At 40.4% G+C, this 18,369-nt stretch overlaps 1 protein-coding gene across 1 annotated transcript in view; it reads right to left on the bottom strand.

Moving 5' to 3' along the window:
• Positions 1 to 18,369, bottom strand: part of SHC4 (SHC adaptor protein 4) — a 136,634-nt gene that overhangs the window by 57,486 nt on the left and 60,779 nt on the right. Inside the window, exon 3 of the mRNA XM_088839590.1 lies at positions 1,892 to 1,955. Within this exon, the coding sequence (XP_088695716.1) occupies positions 1,892 to 1,955 (64 nt within the window). The remainder of the gene's footprint in view (positions 1 to 1,891; positions 1,956 to 18,369) is intronic.

Below are 18,369 nucleotides of genomic sequence, written 5' to 3' on the forward strand. Positions count from 1 at the left end.
AGAGGATGAGATGGCTGGATGGCATCACCGACTCTGTGGACATGAGTTTGAGTGTACTCCGGGAGTTGGTGATGGACAGGCAGGCCTGGCGTGCTGTGATTCATGGGGTTGCAAAGAGTCGGACACGACTGAGCGACTGAACTGAACTGAACTGATGAGAGGTAGGAGGAGTTTAGAGGCTATAGACAGATCACCGGTTCTGTCAAAGAAACTACTAATGGTAGTTCTAATAGAATTAAAGGGCCATTCATCAAAGTTTCCTGAACAATGTGGCTCACTTGAGTCACTCTGGGTGACAGTGGATTCAGCCTTAAGAAATAATGAGCAATGATAAAAATATGAGGCGTGGATTTCCCTGGTGATCCAGTGGATAAGACTCCATGCTTCCAAGGCAAGGGGTATGTGTTTGATCCTGGTCTGGGAACTAGGATCCCAAATGCCTTGTGGGGTGGCCAAAAAAAAAAAAATTAGGGTGGTATGGTAATAGAGCACTAAGCTGAGACTGAAAACCTGGCTTTGACAGTTGGCACTGACCTTGATCATTCTAGTAACTCAAGGCAAGTCTCGTTGAGCCATAATTTAGATGCCAGCAAAGTGAGAGGGTTTTCCCTGGGACAGCTCTAAAAATCCTTCCCCTCTTAAGCAATCTACAGTTCTATAACTGATATGGCTATCTTAAGAGCCTTTGAATCTCTCCTTTGGACTTCGAAGCACTATTCTAGGAAATAATACATAATTGGCAGAGACTTATTAATACATCTTTTGTTACCCAAACAAGATTGACCAGAGTGTTTCATTATTCAGTCATATAACAAACCACTGGCTGCAGGCATTCATTTCCGCAAAAACTCCTGGTCGGTAATGTGCTAATAAAATAATACTAACTACCATTATCATTGAAAGTTTAATGAAACCCAGACACCATGTTAAGCACTGTGATGTACACATCACTTCATTTAATTCTTGCTGCTACTGCTAAGTCACTTCAGTCGTGTCCGACTCTGTGTGACCCCATAGACGGAAGCCCACCAGGCTCCCCCGTCCCTGGGATTCTCCAGGCAAGAACACTGGAGTGGGTTGCCATTTCCTTCTCCAATGTGTGGAAGTGGAAAGTGAAAAGTGAAAGTGAAGTCGCTCAGTCGTGTCCGACCCTTAGCGACCCCACGGACTGCAGCCTACCAGGCTCCTCCATCCATGGGATTTTCTAGGCAATAGTACTGGAGTGGCTTTCCATTGCCTTCTCCATTTAATTCTTACCTAACTCTATAAAGTACATGCTATTTTCTCCCATTTTATAGATGAGGAAGTCAAGGATCCAAATGGTGAAATGACTTGTTCAAGGTCACACAGTTACTAGGGGCAAAGACAGGGTTTAAATCCAAGTCTAACATAGAGTCTTGTGCTTTCTTTCAGCAAAAAAAGCTCCTTCTACCCATTTCCTATTCTACTGCTACCAGTACCCATGGTTCCATTTGAAAATAGGCCATGGAATCTTAAAAGCATAAAATGTTAAAATGCAGAATACATACATTATAAAATATTGAAATTGGAAGGTATCAAAACTGGTCACTTTGTCAACAACTTAACTTACAGAAACAAAGGTAAGTAAAGACCCAACCCTGCAACCAGATTTTTTCTAACTTGGAAAGACTCAGGTGCTTTCTCCACACTGTCCCTCCAGGCATCACCATTTCAGACAATGTCTGGCAAGTCAGAAAATTTGAAGGAGAAGAACAACTTTGAGTGCATCTCAGATAGCATGCCAACTAATCAAGGCTATTTTGGACCTTGGGTCATGTGGTGGAATGAACAAACAACTATTTCAATATTATCTTTCTTTCCCATAGTTAGGGAAATATAAAACAAAAAACCCACACCATTATTTATTTACCTTTCGCTTTTTAATGGCTCCATTTGCCCCAGGGACAGCTTCACACAGGCGACTTATTGCTTCCCTATAGAACAGAAACCATATAAAGACTCAGCAAACTATCAAGTATATAGTAAATGTTCAATAAACATTAGCAAGTTGTTTTGACCAAAATGTACACTCAGATAATGGTAAGTCTGACATATAGGGCCTTCTCCACTCCACAGGAGAAAAATGAGCTTATTCTCACCACAGCTCAAACCCAAGAAGATCCAGCAACTCTCTAATACTGAAAAATTGTTTTATAATAAGGAGTCCTATATTCACCTTCATTGTCTATTTCCCTTGGGTTTTCAAGGTTGGTTTTCAGCACTGTTGACTTCTAACCAAAAAGGATGGATGGGACTTTACTGTCTGGGAATATTTCACAGTTTTATCTTTAGCAAAATCCCCTGTGGTGTTGTGAATAAAAAGCTTCATAGCATCTCATCACTAAAAACAATTAAATACAAAAGAATCCAACACTAGAGGAAGTTTAAAAGGATCAGGAGAGAATTAAACTTCAAGGTGGTCTCAAATGGAACTTTATTGACTAAGTTACTGCTACAAGCCATTGAGCTTTCATGTAATTTCACAGAAGAAAAGAAAATCAATAGCAAATTTCCTCCTTTGCTTATTTTTCTGCCCTTACTATGTATTGCACTTCCTGAGAGAAAAGCACCACTAAAAGAGGTAGTTGCTCCTTAATGGAAGTGGTGAAGGCACTGGCGCCCTCCTCTCCAGAAATGCAGTTATAACTAAGAGCTTTTGTCTCTGGGACTCAGCATTCAGAACCACCCCAGCTTTTGCTTGGCGTAATCTGAACCTTCGCCTGTGGCTTTCAACACACATATTAAACTTTTCACAAAGCAAATGGAAATCTCTAAGCTCCTTCCGGATCCACTGGACATCATCATTAAATTAGTACACACACATATTATTACAGTTTTTATATATATTAGATTTCATGAAAATATTTTCCATGAGATGTTTTGATTTTCAAAGGAAGGGAGATGCTGAGAAAGGAATGCAGATCTATTAAAAATAAATATGTATTAGATAGACAAAAAAATAGAGATCTATATATAGCTCTATACACGTAGTAGTACAGAGCTATGTACTCAACATAATTATCTGCAGCAAATGGATAAAGCAGCTTTTTGATTTAGCATATTTATTGTTTCTCCAGGATTCCAACCTTGTTCTCTGGAGTCAAACAAGACAACTCTGAGAGTTGGGCTCTTTTGTTTGGTTGGCTGGCTGATGGTTTGAGTTAGCTTAATGTTAGTAATTGATGAGACACATCTGATTGATCTGAATCAGCCTACAGCACTGCCTAAATAACTAGACCTGGCACCCTTGTTGTTATTATTTAACAAAGAGGGATTATGGGAAAGGTGTTCTTAGATCCTGTACTCCATGAGAGCCGGTTGGGGTGCTTTGGTCTAAAAACCTCCCTGTGAATGGGTTGAAATAAAAGTATAAACAAAAGTGGACACTGATGTTGCCAAGTATAATAACAGTTATTATTAGAAGTAGTGACTTTCATAAGTTTTATGAAGGGCTTTCCCAGGCACTGTTTTCTTGATTCTCGTTCCAACTGTCAATTCAGTTCAGTTCAGTTCAGTTCAGTTGCTCAGTTGTGTTCGACTCTTTGTGACCCCATGAATCACAGCACGCCAGGCCTCCCTGTCCATCACCAACTCCCGCAGTACACTCAAACTCATGTCCATCGAGTCGGTGATGCCATCCAGCCATCTCATTCTCTGTCGTCCCCGTCTCCTCCCACCCCCAATCCTTCCCAGCATCAGACTCTTTTCCAGTGAGTCAACTCGTCGCATGAGGTGGCCAAAGTATTGCAGTTTCAGCTTTAGCATCAGTCCCTCCAATGAACACCCAGGATTGATCTCCCTTAGAATGGACTGGTTGGATCTCCTTGCAGTCCAAGGGACTCTCAAGAGTCTTCTCCAGCACCACAGTTCAAAAGCATCAGTTCTTCGGTGATCAGCTTTCTTCACAGTCCAGCTCTCACATCCATACATGACCACAACATCTAACAAAAAGTAAAGTTGTGAATTTGGATAAAAGGAATACTTTATAGGATGAGCACCCCTCCAGAAGAGTTTGGAAGGGTGAGCCTTCCTGGCAGGGTGGAATTGGGAAAATTCAGACAGAGGGAAGAGCATGTGTGAAGATACTCAGACATAAATAATTACAACATGTGGAGAGCTACAGTACTTTGATATTACAGGAGCACAAAGTGTAGTAGAAACAAGAATGAGTAAGAGCTAAGAGATGGGATTAGAGTCTGAAAACGTTTTCTGAATAAAGCCAGATATTAAATATTTCAGACTCTGTTCTGTTGCAACTACTGAACTCAGCCATTGGAACTTAACAGCAGCAGGAGACAACATGCAAACAGATGAACACAGATGTGTTCCAATAGCTTTATTTCTAAAAACAGGTAGCTGGCCATATTCAGCCAAGGTCCATAATTTGCCAACTTCCTGATTAGATAATTCACAGGAAGGGGGTTAGAAATAATTCAGTTTTAAAAACAGGAAAATGTTAACATTCAGTGTAATTTTATAAGTAAAAATTGAAACAACTGTAAGATACTTGCTCCACTCTCATTAATTTCACACACGGAAAGAAAATTACAAAGCCAGTATTAACAGAAAAAAGGGAATAATTCCACTTCAGGTATATTTATACACCGCTGGTGGCCTCACTTAGTACTAATATAAAAGATGACAAATGTCATAATATTAATCAGAGTTTTTGCCAAGGAAGGAGGAATTTTTATTGAAACGGCATTGAATAGTTATGTAACAGAAGCATTCATTTTAGAGTAAAAAAAAACAACCCCAACATAAAACAAATCAACATAAATATTGCTACTTGCAATGTTAAATATTAGGACTATAGAGATATGGAGGGAATCTATATAAATTAGTGGGAAAAAAGAACTTGGAATAGCATATGCACATTGGTAGCAGCTATATAAAATTAATTCTGTATAAACAGGGACATAGTAAAAACATTAAACAATAACTTGGTTTAGAGGGCTTTTTATGTATGGGATTTGCTGTTTCCTGTTTTTTATTCTATTGATGTTTATATGTAAACAGTGTTTTGTTTTTCTTCATCATTCAGTTGATTATAATCTTTTAAAATATTCAAAAGAATGCAAGTTAGTTCCTCAGCAGGAGTTTTGCTCCTGTATAGTGGAGATGTGAGGGCATGTCAACAATGTCCCTATGGAGTGACACAGCCTGTCTCTCTTTTGCCAACAACTGCAGAGGTCAGAGAGTGTTCATGTTACAGATAATAACAGACCTTTATTTCTCTTGTTCCCCTCCCAGCGTACCCTTTAATGCCTCCATCTTTATAGCCACTAAGACCAGATTTTTCTTTTCAGTTTATTTGGTAGACTTGCTGATTTTCACTCTCCAAAATTTCACAAAGAAAAAACTCTTGCCCAGATTTAGCAATGTTTTCACATTAGAAATCCCTATCTTTAGATTTCTAGCAGGGAGTTCAAGTTTTAATGAAGAGGCATCCTATTTACATGTCAGGTTCAGCACTAAGCACCTTATGGACATCATCTCATTTACTCTTAATAATATTATTTCAAGGTAAGTATTTTATCCCCATTTTACAAATGAGGAAATTAAAGTTCAAAGAATTTTAATAACTGCCTCTAAATAATTCAGCAGATAGTGGGAGAGACAGAATTCAAATCCAAGTCTGATTTAGAAACCCAGACTCACCGTTGGAGGCACCATATTACCAGTTGCATGAAAAGGGGGCAGATCTAGGCTCTGGGGACTGGGGGGAGAAATATATTGGTCCTTCCTCTGCTCGCTCTCCAACATAGAAAGGGGTTCCTTTATGCAGTATGCAAAAGTCCTTTATGCAGTATGACTGTGGTAACCCAACAAGGGAATGAGGCAAAGTGATGGCAGTCAGTTCTGGAGAAGGCTCATTAGGATGTCCCAGTCCCTTGCCGTCCCAGCCCTTTGTTGTCTATACTCTGGCTTATTATCTCCTTAGGGATAATAACAGCATCCAGAGCCTGGCCCTTGGGGGAAGAACACACGTGTGTGCAAAGCACACTCACTCAGAACTTGAAAGTCGGCTGAGACACCAGACGCTTCACAGATTCTGAAAATCTCTTAATATACAACTCAAAAGAAAAAAGGGGAAACTTGTGCTTATGAACTTGCTTTTAAAAAACAGTTATGTTGTACACCCACATCCATAGCATTATTCACAATAGCTAAACCATGGAAACAACCCAAGAATGGATAAGCAAAATGTGGTACATACATACAATGGAATATTATTCAGCCTTACAAAGAAAGGAAATTCTGACACATGCTACAACATGATGAATGTGGAGGGTATTATGAGAAGTTAAATAAGAAAGTCACAAATAGGCAGATACTGCATGATTCCACTTACTTGCAGTAGTCAAAATCATGGAAAGGAGAATGGTGATTGCGAGGGGCTGGGGGAGAATAGGGAGTTATTGTTTAATAGATACAGAGCTTTAGGTTTACAAGATGAAAAGAATTAGGGGAATGGATGGTGAGGATGGTTGTACATCAGCGTGAATGTACTTAATACCACTGAACTATATACACTTTAAAATGGTAATCACGATGGTAAGTTTTATGTTATGTGATTTTACCACAATAGAAAATAAAGAACTGCCAAAAATAATTAATTTTTTTTTTTTTTACTTTAGACTAAAGTGGAAGTGAGAAATAGATTTAAGGGACTAGATCTGACAGATAGAGTGCCTGATGAACTATGGATGGAGGTTCGTGACATTGTACAGGAGACAGGAATCAAGACCATCCCCATAAAAAGAAATGGAAAAAAAGCAACATGGCTGTCTGAGGAGGCCTTACAAATAGCTATGAAAAGAAGGGACACAAAAAGCAAAGGAGAAAAGGAAAGGTATACCCATTTGAGTGCAGAGTTCCAAAGAATAGCAAGGAGAGATAAGAAAGCCTTCCTCAGCAATCAATGCAAAGAAATAGAGGAAAACAACAGAATGGTAAAGACTAGAGACCTCTTCAAGAAAATTAGGGATACCAAGGGAACATTTCATGCAAAGATGGGCTCAATAAAGGACAGAAATGGTATGGACCTAACAGAAGCAGAAGATATTAAGAAGAGGTGGCAAGAACACAGAAGAACTGTACAAACAAGATCTTCATGACCAAGATAATCACGATGGTGTGATCACTCACCTAGAGCCAGACATCCTGGAATGTGAAGTCAAGTGGGCCTTAGGAAGCATCACTACGAACAAAGCTAGTGGAGGTGATGGAATTCCGGTTGAGTTATTTCAAATAGTGGAAGACGATGCTGTGAAAATGCTGCACTCAATATGCCAGCAAATTTGGAAAACTCAGCAGTGGCCACAGGACTGGAAAAGGTCAGTCTTCATTCCAATCCCAAAGAAAGGCAATGTCAAAGAACGCTCAAACTACCGCACAATTGCACTCATCTCACACTCTAGTAAAGTAATGCGCAAAAGTCTCCAAGCCAGGCTTCAGCAATACATGAACCGTAACTTCCAGATGTTCAAGCTGGTTTTAGAAAAGGCAGAGGAACAAGAGATCAAATTGCCAACATCTGCTGGATCATAGAAAAAGCGAGAGTTCCAGAAAAATATCTATTTCTGCTTCATTGAGTATGCCAAAGCCTTTGACTGTGTGGATCACAATAAACTGTGGAAAATTCTGAAAGATGGGAATACCAGACCACCTGACCTGCCTCTTAAGAAACCTGAATGCAGGTCAGGAAGCAACAGTTAGAACTGGACATGGAACAACAGACTGGTTCCAAATAGGAAAAGGAGTACGTCAAGGCTGCATATTGTCACCCTGCTTATTTAACTTATAGGCAGAGTACATCATGAGAAATGCTGGGCTGGATGAAGCACAAGCTGGAATCAAGATTGCTGGGAGAAATATCAATAACCTCAGATATGCAGATGATACCACCCTTATGGCAGAAAGTGAAGAGGAACTCAAAAGCCTCTTGATGAAAGTGAAAGAGGAGAGTGAAAAACTTGGCTTAAAGCTCAGCATTCAGAAAACTAAGATCATGGCATCCCGTCCCATCACTTCAAGGGAAATAGATGAGGAAACAGTGGAAACAGTGTCAGACTATTTTTCTAGGCTCCAAAGTCACTGCAGATGGTGATTGCAGCCATGAAATTAAAAGACGCTTACTCCTTGGAAGGAAAATTATGACCAACCTAGACAGCATATTAAAAAGCAGAGACATTACTTTGCCAACAAAGGTCCATCTAGTCAAGGCTATGGTTTTTCCCGTGGTCATGTATGGATGTGAAAGTTGGACTATAAAGAAAGCTGAGTGCTGGAGAATTGATGCTTTTGAACTGTGGTGCTGGAGAAGACTCCTGAGAGTCCCTTAGGCTGCAAGGAGATCCAACCAGTCCATCCTAAAGGAGATCAGTCCTGGGTGTTCATTGGTAGGACTGATTTTGTAGCTGCAACTCCAATACTTTGGCCACCTGATGCAAAGAGCTGACTCATTTGAAAAGACCCTGATGCTAGGAAAGATTGAGGGCAGGAGGAGAAGAGAACGACAGAGGATGAGATGGTTGGATGGCATCACCGACTCAATGGACATGAGTTTGGGTGGACTCCAGGAGTTGGTGATGGATAGGGAGGCCTGGTGTCCTGCAGTTCATGGGGTCGCAAAGAGTTGGACACGACCGAGCGACTGAACTGAACTGAAAGAGGATCAACAGATCTCTCTCCAACAAAGGCCTATTTGCACAAATATTTCTTTTCAATTTTAGAGGGTCCAACACCCCAACTCTCGCCCCTCAGTATACTCCTGGAAAACCATCTGTGGGCCTCTTGGGAACTCACAGATCTCAGGTTAAAAACCACTGCTTAAACCACTGGAAAAGACTCTGATGCTGGGAAAGGTTGGGGGCGGGAGGAGAAGGGGACGACGGAGAATGAGATGGCTGGATGGCATCACCGACTCTGTGGACATGAGTTTGAGTGTACTCCGGGAGTTGGTGATGGACAGGGAGGCCTGGCGTGCTGTGATTCATGGGGTCGCGGAGAGTCGGACACGACTGAGCGACTGAACTGAACTGAACTGAAACCACTGAAACTGTTTTCTTTGCTTTCATCAGTATTAACAAATCTGAAACCCCAGTCAGAGAAGGCACATATGTGCTTGCTTTTCATTGCCTTTCTTCTCAAAGATCTTTTCTTCCCCTTAGACTGGGACCAGGAGATTAACTGTAACATTTTCAAGAACAAATAGTACTTTCAATGCTTTTCTGGCGTTCTTGCCACACCCTGCAACCTAAAGCACTGACTTTACACATGCTGAGGAAAAAGAAAACAGAGATCCCAAGGCAGGGATTCCTCCCAGGATGAGGGTGCCACCACCCCAGCTGCCCAAGCAGCTTGGATTTCTGCATAACCCCTTGGAAGCTGACAACCATGGGACACTCTCCAGCAAGCAAACATTCAGCAAACGTCCTCTCTTAGAGGAGCAGGACTTTTCAGAGTTTAAATGGCTAAAGATTTCCATCCTGGGAGCCTGTTCTAGAAAGAGAGAGAGAGACCCAGAGAACCAACAGTGGTCACTTTGTTTATTGTTTTGCCACATGAGAGGGAAGGGGAGAAGCAGGCTGATGTAAGAGAATGAGAATGCAGTTGAAGATTTGCTTTTAAGCGCATAAAATCCTGCCTACGCCATAAGACCAAAAAAAGATATTTTGTCTGTTTTAACAGAGCCCAAACGTCACCCAAACAAAGCTACCTTTCTTCATCAACCCCTGGTCGCTGCAGTACTTAAGTTATAATTTTTCCATGTCTTTAACCCTTGAACAGTTAAGCTCCTCTGGAAGCAATGTTGCCCAATCATTGTGTATTTTTGTTTTTGTTTTTTTTTAATTTGGAAGGCAATATCCTAATCCAAGACAAAGTAGAGCGTTTAAGGGAGGGTGGGAGTCTGTGGGACAGATTGTTTCTAGTGAATGTCAAAATGGAGTTCTTCAGTAAATAGGAAAGCCAGAAAAATGTGTCACATGAAACCAGGCAAATGGCCCAGGAAAGCAGTTACAGGCAACTCTCCCAATCTACGAACACACACACACACACACACGGTTCCCTTTTGTCCAAACCAATAGAACTGAGAATAACTTTTACTGCCCAAAAGAGCCTTTTCAAAAAATGAATTCAAAAAAATGTAAGTAGAACAAAGTCACAAGGGATTTTCCCTTACTTTTCATTTCCAACATGAATCTTTAAATGAATCAGTTAATAATGTGCAGGGACAAGTTGTCACCTGAATGTCTCAAATCGCCTTCCTATTGATGAATGTGAGGATTGTAATTCAGTCTCCACATCAGGTTAGCTTTATGTTGTTCCAATTGTTCTAGGCAAACTAGTACCTGCTTTTTTGAAATCTTTACCTTCAGAACATCAAAGCTTAGTGATCTATGTGTTCAATTTTGTTCAGCTTGGAGAAATTAAAGACCTCCAAGAATATATGCAAGCCTCAGACAGGACGCTTTAGAACATGAGCCTGCCTCCATGGTGATAAGCACACAATGAGTGCAGTCAATGGCCCTAGACCAGCAGAAAATGGAAAACTTCAAACTCCCTTTGTGTTATTATCAAGGGCATTGCCCACACACTCTGGGAAGGTCAATGCTGCCCGTAAAATATATCCTTTCATTTTGGAAATAGGCACTTTGGGTCCCAGGATGGTCAAATCAAACCTTTTAGGACTGCCCACAGCATTTACTCTTACATGGACTTATCTCACCACTCTGTTCAACCTGAATTCTATTCAAAATCTGATTATAAAGTACATTTGCAATTCTACCCAGCCCAAGCCACCACAGAACACAGGTTGTTCTGTCTATTCTGTGATTCTGTCCTTTGGCTCTGATGCAAAGGTTAACCCATGAACTTTAATGAAGTTGAAAGACCATCCTGTCTCCACAGTGGCACCTCCCCTGCAAGTCTCCCCCCAGTAAACAGAAATGAAGTGCTGATCTTCTTCTATCCCCACAATGATTTCTCGTAAAAGAATCACATGTTTTAAAATGCAATGTGGCTTATACACCTTCAAATACAAAATGCGATACAGGGTTGATTTCACACAAAACACACTGGAATTGGTAAATCCAAAAGACTGTCCTCCTTTACTTTGCAATAAACTAAAACCATTCTGTTTTAGACAAAATATTCTAAATTATTATTAAGGCATGTCTTTTGGAGTTAAAAAGTATACTGATCATATAGTGTGGTCACTTAAGAATTTTTTTAATGAATTTTAAAATAACAAAACAGATTCAACATAATCACCCACTTTATTCATCATATTTCACTCCAAATGATGCTTATCTACTTCCAAAAATAGGCCTATCCTCATAAAAGAAAAATGTGGTGCCATTAGAGATACTTAAAACAGTTTGCCATAGAGGTATCTATAATGTTGAGCAAGACAGTAATGGGTAATATGAGTATACAACTCCCACCACCATTTAAAAAAGTAACTCTCAGAGTTTTATGGGCTATTTGGTATATATACTATAGATTTTATCTGGTAAGTTTATTGTTCAAAAATGTGTGTGTGTGCCTCTAGAAGGAATCAGTAACTGGCCTAGCCAATTGGGTCCACTGGTGGGACAACTTTGGCCTACATATCAGCTAAGAATTCGCTGAGATAACCATTTAGGCAAGTGGTGATCAAACTTCCAAGTTCTTAAGAATCAACTGGCTTACTGGTTAAAAATGCAGATTCCTGGGACTGTTCTTGGGATTTTGATTTTACAGGTCTGCAGGTTAACAGCCTCCCAGGTGATTCTAAAGCAGATCAGCTCAAGGACTACACAGTAGACTAGAACTTCCACTTGAACGCACTGCACAGGGTACCTGGTTCTGTGCTCTACAGCTTCACCCAGATGACTGTGTTAGTGGACATTAAGGAATTGGGTCACTTGCTCCAGGCAGCTATGGTGGGGACGGCTACACATTTAATTATGTTCCATTTGGGGGGAAATTTGTATTCAATTTAGTCAGTCAATGTGCTAGGATAGATATTTAGTATAATCTTCTCCTCTCCCCTCTGTCCTCTTTAACTCTGCTCTTCTCACAGGAAAGGCTTTCATCAGAGGGTATCTGAAGACCCTGAATATCTTTGTTCCCATGATCCCCTGCACACATGGGTGGTGATAAGTGACCTGCATTCTCTCCCCTATCTGGCAGCCTGAATGTTGAGAGGTCTAGTCCATCTGCCCCTTGAAATGTATTCATGTTCTAGGCAGTGGTTTGCAACCTTGGTTGCACACTGGGGAAACACGAGGGAGCTTTAACAAACCTTGATGACTAGGTTTCATCTCCAGACATTCTGATTTAGTGGGTGAGGGTGGACTTGAGGACTGGGAGTTTTAAAAGCTCCCTCAAGTGTTTCCAATAGAGCTGAGTCAGGTTGAGAATCTCTTCATAGCAGTAATCGGCATGCCTTTTTTGTCCAGGGCCAGAGAGTAAAAACTGCTAGGCTCTGTGAGCCATATAGACTGTCACAACAACACAACTCTACAGCTGCAGCTGAAAAAGCAGCCACCAACAACACGTAAGTGAATGGGCATGCTTGAGTGCCAAAAACACTTACAGACACAAATGTGAATTCCATATAACTTCCAAAAGTCACAAAATAGTCTTCTTTTGATCCCCCACCCCCAATCATTTTTAAAAAGTCAAAAACCATTGTTGGCTCAAAATATGGCAAAATCAAAATCAGGTAGCAGGTGTTTGCTGAGCCTTCTTCTGGAGCTAACCAGAAATGAATGTAAGAGGCCATGGGATCACAATCAGCTATTGACTTGTATGTGGCAGAAAACCTATTAAAATATAACCTTTTAATCATCACAGACAGATTGTTTATATGTACTTGGCCTTGGTCTTGCTCAGTATGTTGGTACAGGAAGCTGGGTTTTATAAGTGATGAGTTTTCTACTATATAAACATAAGGATATGGAACTGCTTTTACGTACTGTTAATTATCACCTTCCATTCTTTGTCTCAGAGAAGGCAATGGCAAGCCACTCCAGTACTCTTGCCTAGAAAATCCCATGGATGGAGGAGCCTGGTGGGCTGCAGTCCCTGGGGTCGCTAAGGGTCGGACACGACTGAGAGACTTCACTTTCACTTTTCACTTTCACACATTGGAGAAGGAAATGGCAACCCACTCCAGTGTTCTTGCCTGGAGAATCCCAGGGATGGGGGACCCTGGTGGGCTTCTGTCTATGGGGTCACACAGAGTCGGACACGACTGAAGTGACGCAGCAGCAGCAGCATTCTTTGTCTCTCCCACCAGCATTCAATGAAAGGAGAGGGGAACCGAAATCCTTCTTCTTCTTGATATCAACTAAGTTTCATTAAGTGACATGATATCTTGTACATGATACAGAACAAAGTGCCTGGGGGAGATACATAAATAAACAAAAGTGCAAAATTACTATAAATGTTAACAGGGAAAAAGGGGAGGGTTCTAATTTATCTACAACTCTTCCATGATAATAAAAAGGCTGGTTGAGTGGGCTCTGCAATCAACAGCCAGAATTCAAAATTTAACAGTCTCCTATAATCTTGTGACATTTAACACATTTTTAAAGCTTTCTATGTCTCAGTTTCTTAAATTTATAAAGTGGGAATAATAATAGTGCTTTGAACAATGCCTCAAAAAATGTTATCCATAATTATTGCTTTATCCTTAAAATGTCTATCTGCTTTGAGAACTGGGTCTAAACTGCTTTTTACAATGTCTAGTACCCAACAGCATACTCTCTGGTTATAACTGGAATTATACAGAAAACATGTTGTGGAAGAGGCCCAATTATGTCTGTTATACATACAGCAACAGATAGTCCAAGTTTCTATAAAGGCAGAATGCCTACTTGATTTTCTTTAGATGCCTCCATGGCACCTAGTGGGCTGCCTTGGACATTCTGGATGTTCAGTATGTAAATGTTTAGACAGCTCTATGGCACTGAAACAAAGTATGATCCTTGTCCCCTTTATAACCCAGATCCCCCTTCAGAACAGAAGTACTCATTACCCTGGTTGTTGGAACGTTCACTGCTCATGTCTCACAGCTGAGTTCCTTCCCCAGAACTTGTCTTCTCCTTTAGTTACCTTATCCATAAACACGTCCCTCCCAAGAGGCATGACAAATGACATGACATGACATGACATGACAAATCAATATGGTGTTCAAAGGCCTGGTCTCTGCACCCAGGAGATATGCTGAGGACTTTGTTGAGATAGCATCACTATTCAACACTGCCACCATATCCAGACCTGCAACCCTCACTCCCCTATGTGTTGATCTTAAGAATTCTCCCAGTATACCTTTTGCATTTAACTCTCCATCTCAGCATCTGTTTCTAGATCTATAAGTCCTGCTAAGGGGCTGCTGTTCCTTTACTTTGGCATAAACACTTAACTAGAAGATATCTTCCCTTTTTAAAAATCTGCATTGTCACAGCTAATAGTGAAATATGCTTTTTTGTTCAAACATGCATGCAAACTCACATTTTCCTAGAGGAGGTGCAGCTCTCATAAGCTCCAACTCATGTTTAAGTAAATGGGTCAGAACCTGCATTTGCTCCATTAGGCATTTCAGTTTTCCAAAGGAGAATCCTGATAAGAAATGGAACAAATCTGACTGGCAGGTGGAGAGACTGCCAACTGTCTAGCATTTCTTTTGACCACAAAGCCTTCTTTTTATCAAAGAAAAGTCAGGCTAAGATTACTTTTTAATGAATTTTTAGTGCTTTCCATCTAGCTCACTTCCTAAAAGCAACTGCATCTTTGATTTTTCTGGATATATGGTATCTTGAATCCCAGCCAAATTCCATACACAAGACTTCCAGGGAGAACCTCAAGGCCCAAAGATGATGGATGATGGAGTCCTTGTGATTGACTGTCCCACTGAAAAAGGATAGGGACCCAATCCCTTCTTAGCCAGACACACTCTGAGGCCCCCGCTAAGCTTTCTCAGGAGGCTCCTATGCAACCGCAGCACTGGTGTTTCTAGGAGCAATGGTACAAAGGCCTATTCTACTTGCATTGTTAAATGATTCAGACCAGGAAATGACCAGTGTATCGATCAAAATCAAAATTAGAAACCCAGTTTCTTGGTCCCGGAGACATACAGAATATACTGGAATATGCTTGGGATATTACAAACCTTCAGTACTGACTTTTAAAGGAAACCAAAAAGGGCCAAAAAGGGAGATACCAGAATACATTCTCAACTGGCTCTGCATAGTAAAGAAGGCTTGAGGGAAAAAATATCACCAGAAAAAGTTATTTCATTCAGCAATTGAAGCTAAAAATACTGAGGTCGCCCCCAAATGCATACACTTTAACATTCATGCATTTTAAGCTCTAAATTAATGTTTCTCCTCAAACACTTGAGGCCATCCACTAAAATCCATACTTAGATATAGACAGATAGCTAACTAGTCTCACTTAGATCAGTGAAAGTGTGTATACTGCCTGTTAGAAGAAGAGTGCATATGTGTTTATATGATAATATATGCACATCTGTAAGTTTCTGTAGATTCATATGGATAAATTAGCAGGTTCTGATTTCAGCTGCAACATATTTTTAGAAACAATTTCATAAAGTGGATCATATTTTCCATGGAAAAAATATTATAATTGGAAGTTTCATTTCTGACAAAGGATTTCTCAACAAATCAAATATAGATACTGTAAAGAGAATTAACAAAACTAATGACCATTTTATAAACCTCTATAAATACCTAAAACACTAGAATAATGCCCTGAATCCCATAAAAACTGCATAAAATACACAATACCTACACGTGTAGCCTCAATGTTTCTTGAAATATACAAACACTGCATCGACAAACAGGTCAATTGAATTATGTTCAAAAATTAATAACAACATTTTGATTAACAATTCTGAAAACCCTAAATTTTAGTGGAGCATTTGGGGGATGATTTAAATATGCCCAATCTTTTGAGTTTCAGTGAACTCCGGGAGTTGGTGATGGACAGGGAGGCCTGGCGTGTTGTGATTCATGGGGTCTCAAAGAGTCGGACACGACTGAGCGACTGAACTGAACTGAATCTTTTTTTTTTTAAGGTCTTCAAAGAAATTGATCTATTGTCTTCTTTTCCCTTTGAGGTAGGAATCTATTTTTTACTGCATTTACTACTGCCATTTTACAAGCTACTTTTTCCTCTTCCCAGTAATTGCCCTTCCCAATATACAAGAGCTGGAAAAGGGCATGGCAGTCCACTCCATATTCTTGCTTGGAGAATTCCATGGACAGAGAAGCCCGGCAGGTTGCAGTCTACAGGATCGCACAGAGTTGGACACGACTGAAGCAACTTAGCGGATGGACAAGCACAATATTTGCGTGTTACGGAACTATCATATTGCCACAATGCAACTCTGTCCTGGCCAAGGCTGACTGGCCCAGCACCGGGCCCCAGTCACCATCCTACCTGGGAATTTGATATCTGGAATCGAGAAAACCAGAGGTGGGGAATCCCTGCAGCCCTGCTGCTGATGCCTCAGCAGTCCTGACTCTATCCTTCTTATCTGTTTAACTGTTCACTTCTCAGATTCCGGGAGCTGCCTCAATATCCTTTCAGGAAATTCCCCTTTTGGCTTACCTAGGCAGAGTTACTTTCTGCTACTTAAAGACAAAGACAATAAATATACCCATGTCAAGGAGATGTACTTAAAATTATTTCTTACACCTTAAATCTCAGGTCAAAGCAAGTACTATTCATGCATAATGACCTAGAAAATGTGTACGTTAGATTATAAAAGCATATTACAAATTAATACACACTATCTAATCTCACCTTAGCTTTCAAACAAATGACTGGAAAAATCTTATACCAAACTGCTACTACTAGTTACCTCCAGCAATTTGTTTATTTTTTCTTTAATTTTACCCTATTTCTCAATTCCCACAATAGGCCAGTTTTAGTTTTTATAATCAGAAAAATATAGTGAAAAAGAATGTTAGGAATCAGATGTCCCAGAGACCTGACATCAGCGATGGAGATGGTCATAGCTGAGTTGTTTCCTCACTTAGAAGTGATTTTTAAAAGATGAGTCAGGCCTGCATTTACTGCCTGCACTGTCCCCCATCATCTTAGTCTATCCACAGCTATAAGAGCAGTTTCTCAGCTTCAAACCAAAGCAATGTCACTAGGAAACATTAAGTGCTATAGGAACAGGATTTGGTGTAAGGGTTCCTTGGTTTGAGCTCAGGGAAATAGCTGTGTGGTCTGGAGATGGTCACAAAGACTTCTCTGAGCCTCAGCATCCCCTGCTCAAAATGGGGAATTACAGTACCTTCCTCTCAGGGTGATCATGTGGTTCATAAGAGAGCAAGGCAAGTGAAACAAATATCAGCTACTGTTAACTACTTTCACCTTCTGTCCTACAGCAGCCCTCTTGGCCAGCATAGTTTCTGGTTGGGCTTCAAGAAATTAGAACAGACTACATGCACTCTTCCCCAAATTATCTCAGCTGTGGGACCTGCTAGAAACAGGCCTTGACACTTCAGCTGTCCTCTTACTGGCTTTGAACGCTTTCAGCAAAACAAATTTAGACAACCTTGAATACTTCAAAAATGTGACTCATCTAGTAACCAACGCTTTTTAAAAAATGTTGTAAAACACATACAGTACACATCCATAAAATTTTAGTAATAACCATTTTAATAATTTTAAGTGTATAGATAAGTGGCATTAAGTACATTCACATTGTCACGCGATCATCAGCACCATTCGTCTCTAGAACTTTTTCACCTTCCCAAACTAAAACCCTGTACCCATGAAGCACTAATCCCCTTCCCCTCTAACCCCTGGCAACTACCAATCTACTTTCTGTCTCTAAATCTGACTACTCTAGGCACTTCATACAAGGGAAATCAGACTACTTTTTTGTCTTTGTCTTTTTGTATCTTTTCCTTAGCACAATATCCTCAAGCTTTGCAGTAGGCTGAATGTTTCTATCTCCCCAAAATTCCTACGTTGAAATCCTAACACCCAGAGGTGACAGTATTAGTAATTGGGGCCTTTGGGAATCAATTAGGTCATGAGGGCAGGGCCCTCATGATGGAGGTTAATGCTTTTATAAAAGAGGTACCACAGAACTCCCTAGGCCCTTCTGCAAGGAAGGATATGATCATTTTGCCATCCAGAAAAAGACCCTCACCCCACCATGCTGGCACCTTGATCTCAGACATCCAATCTCCAGAGCTGTTAGAAATAAACATCTGTTGTTTATCAGCTACCCTATCTGTAGTGTAGTATTTTGTTACAGAAGCCTGAATGGATTAACACAAGGTTTATTCATGCTGTAGCATGTGT

The sequence above is a fragment of the Moschus berezovskii genome, chromosome 9 (assembly GCF_049115385.1).
Source record: "Moschus berezovskii isolate FMDL1 chromosome 9, NW_MosBer_1.0, whole genome shotgun sequence".
Classification (NCBI taxonomy): Eukaryota; Metazoa; Chordata; class Mammalia; order Artiodactyla; family Moschidae; genus Moschus; species Moschus berezovskii.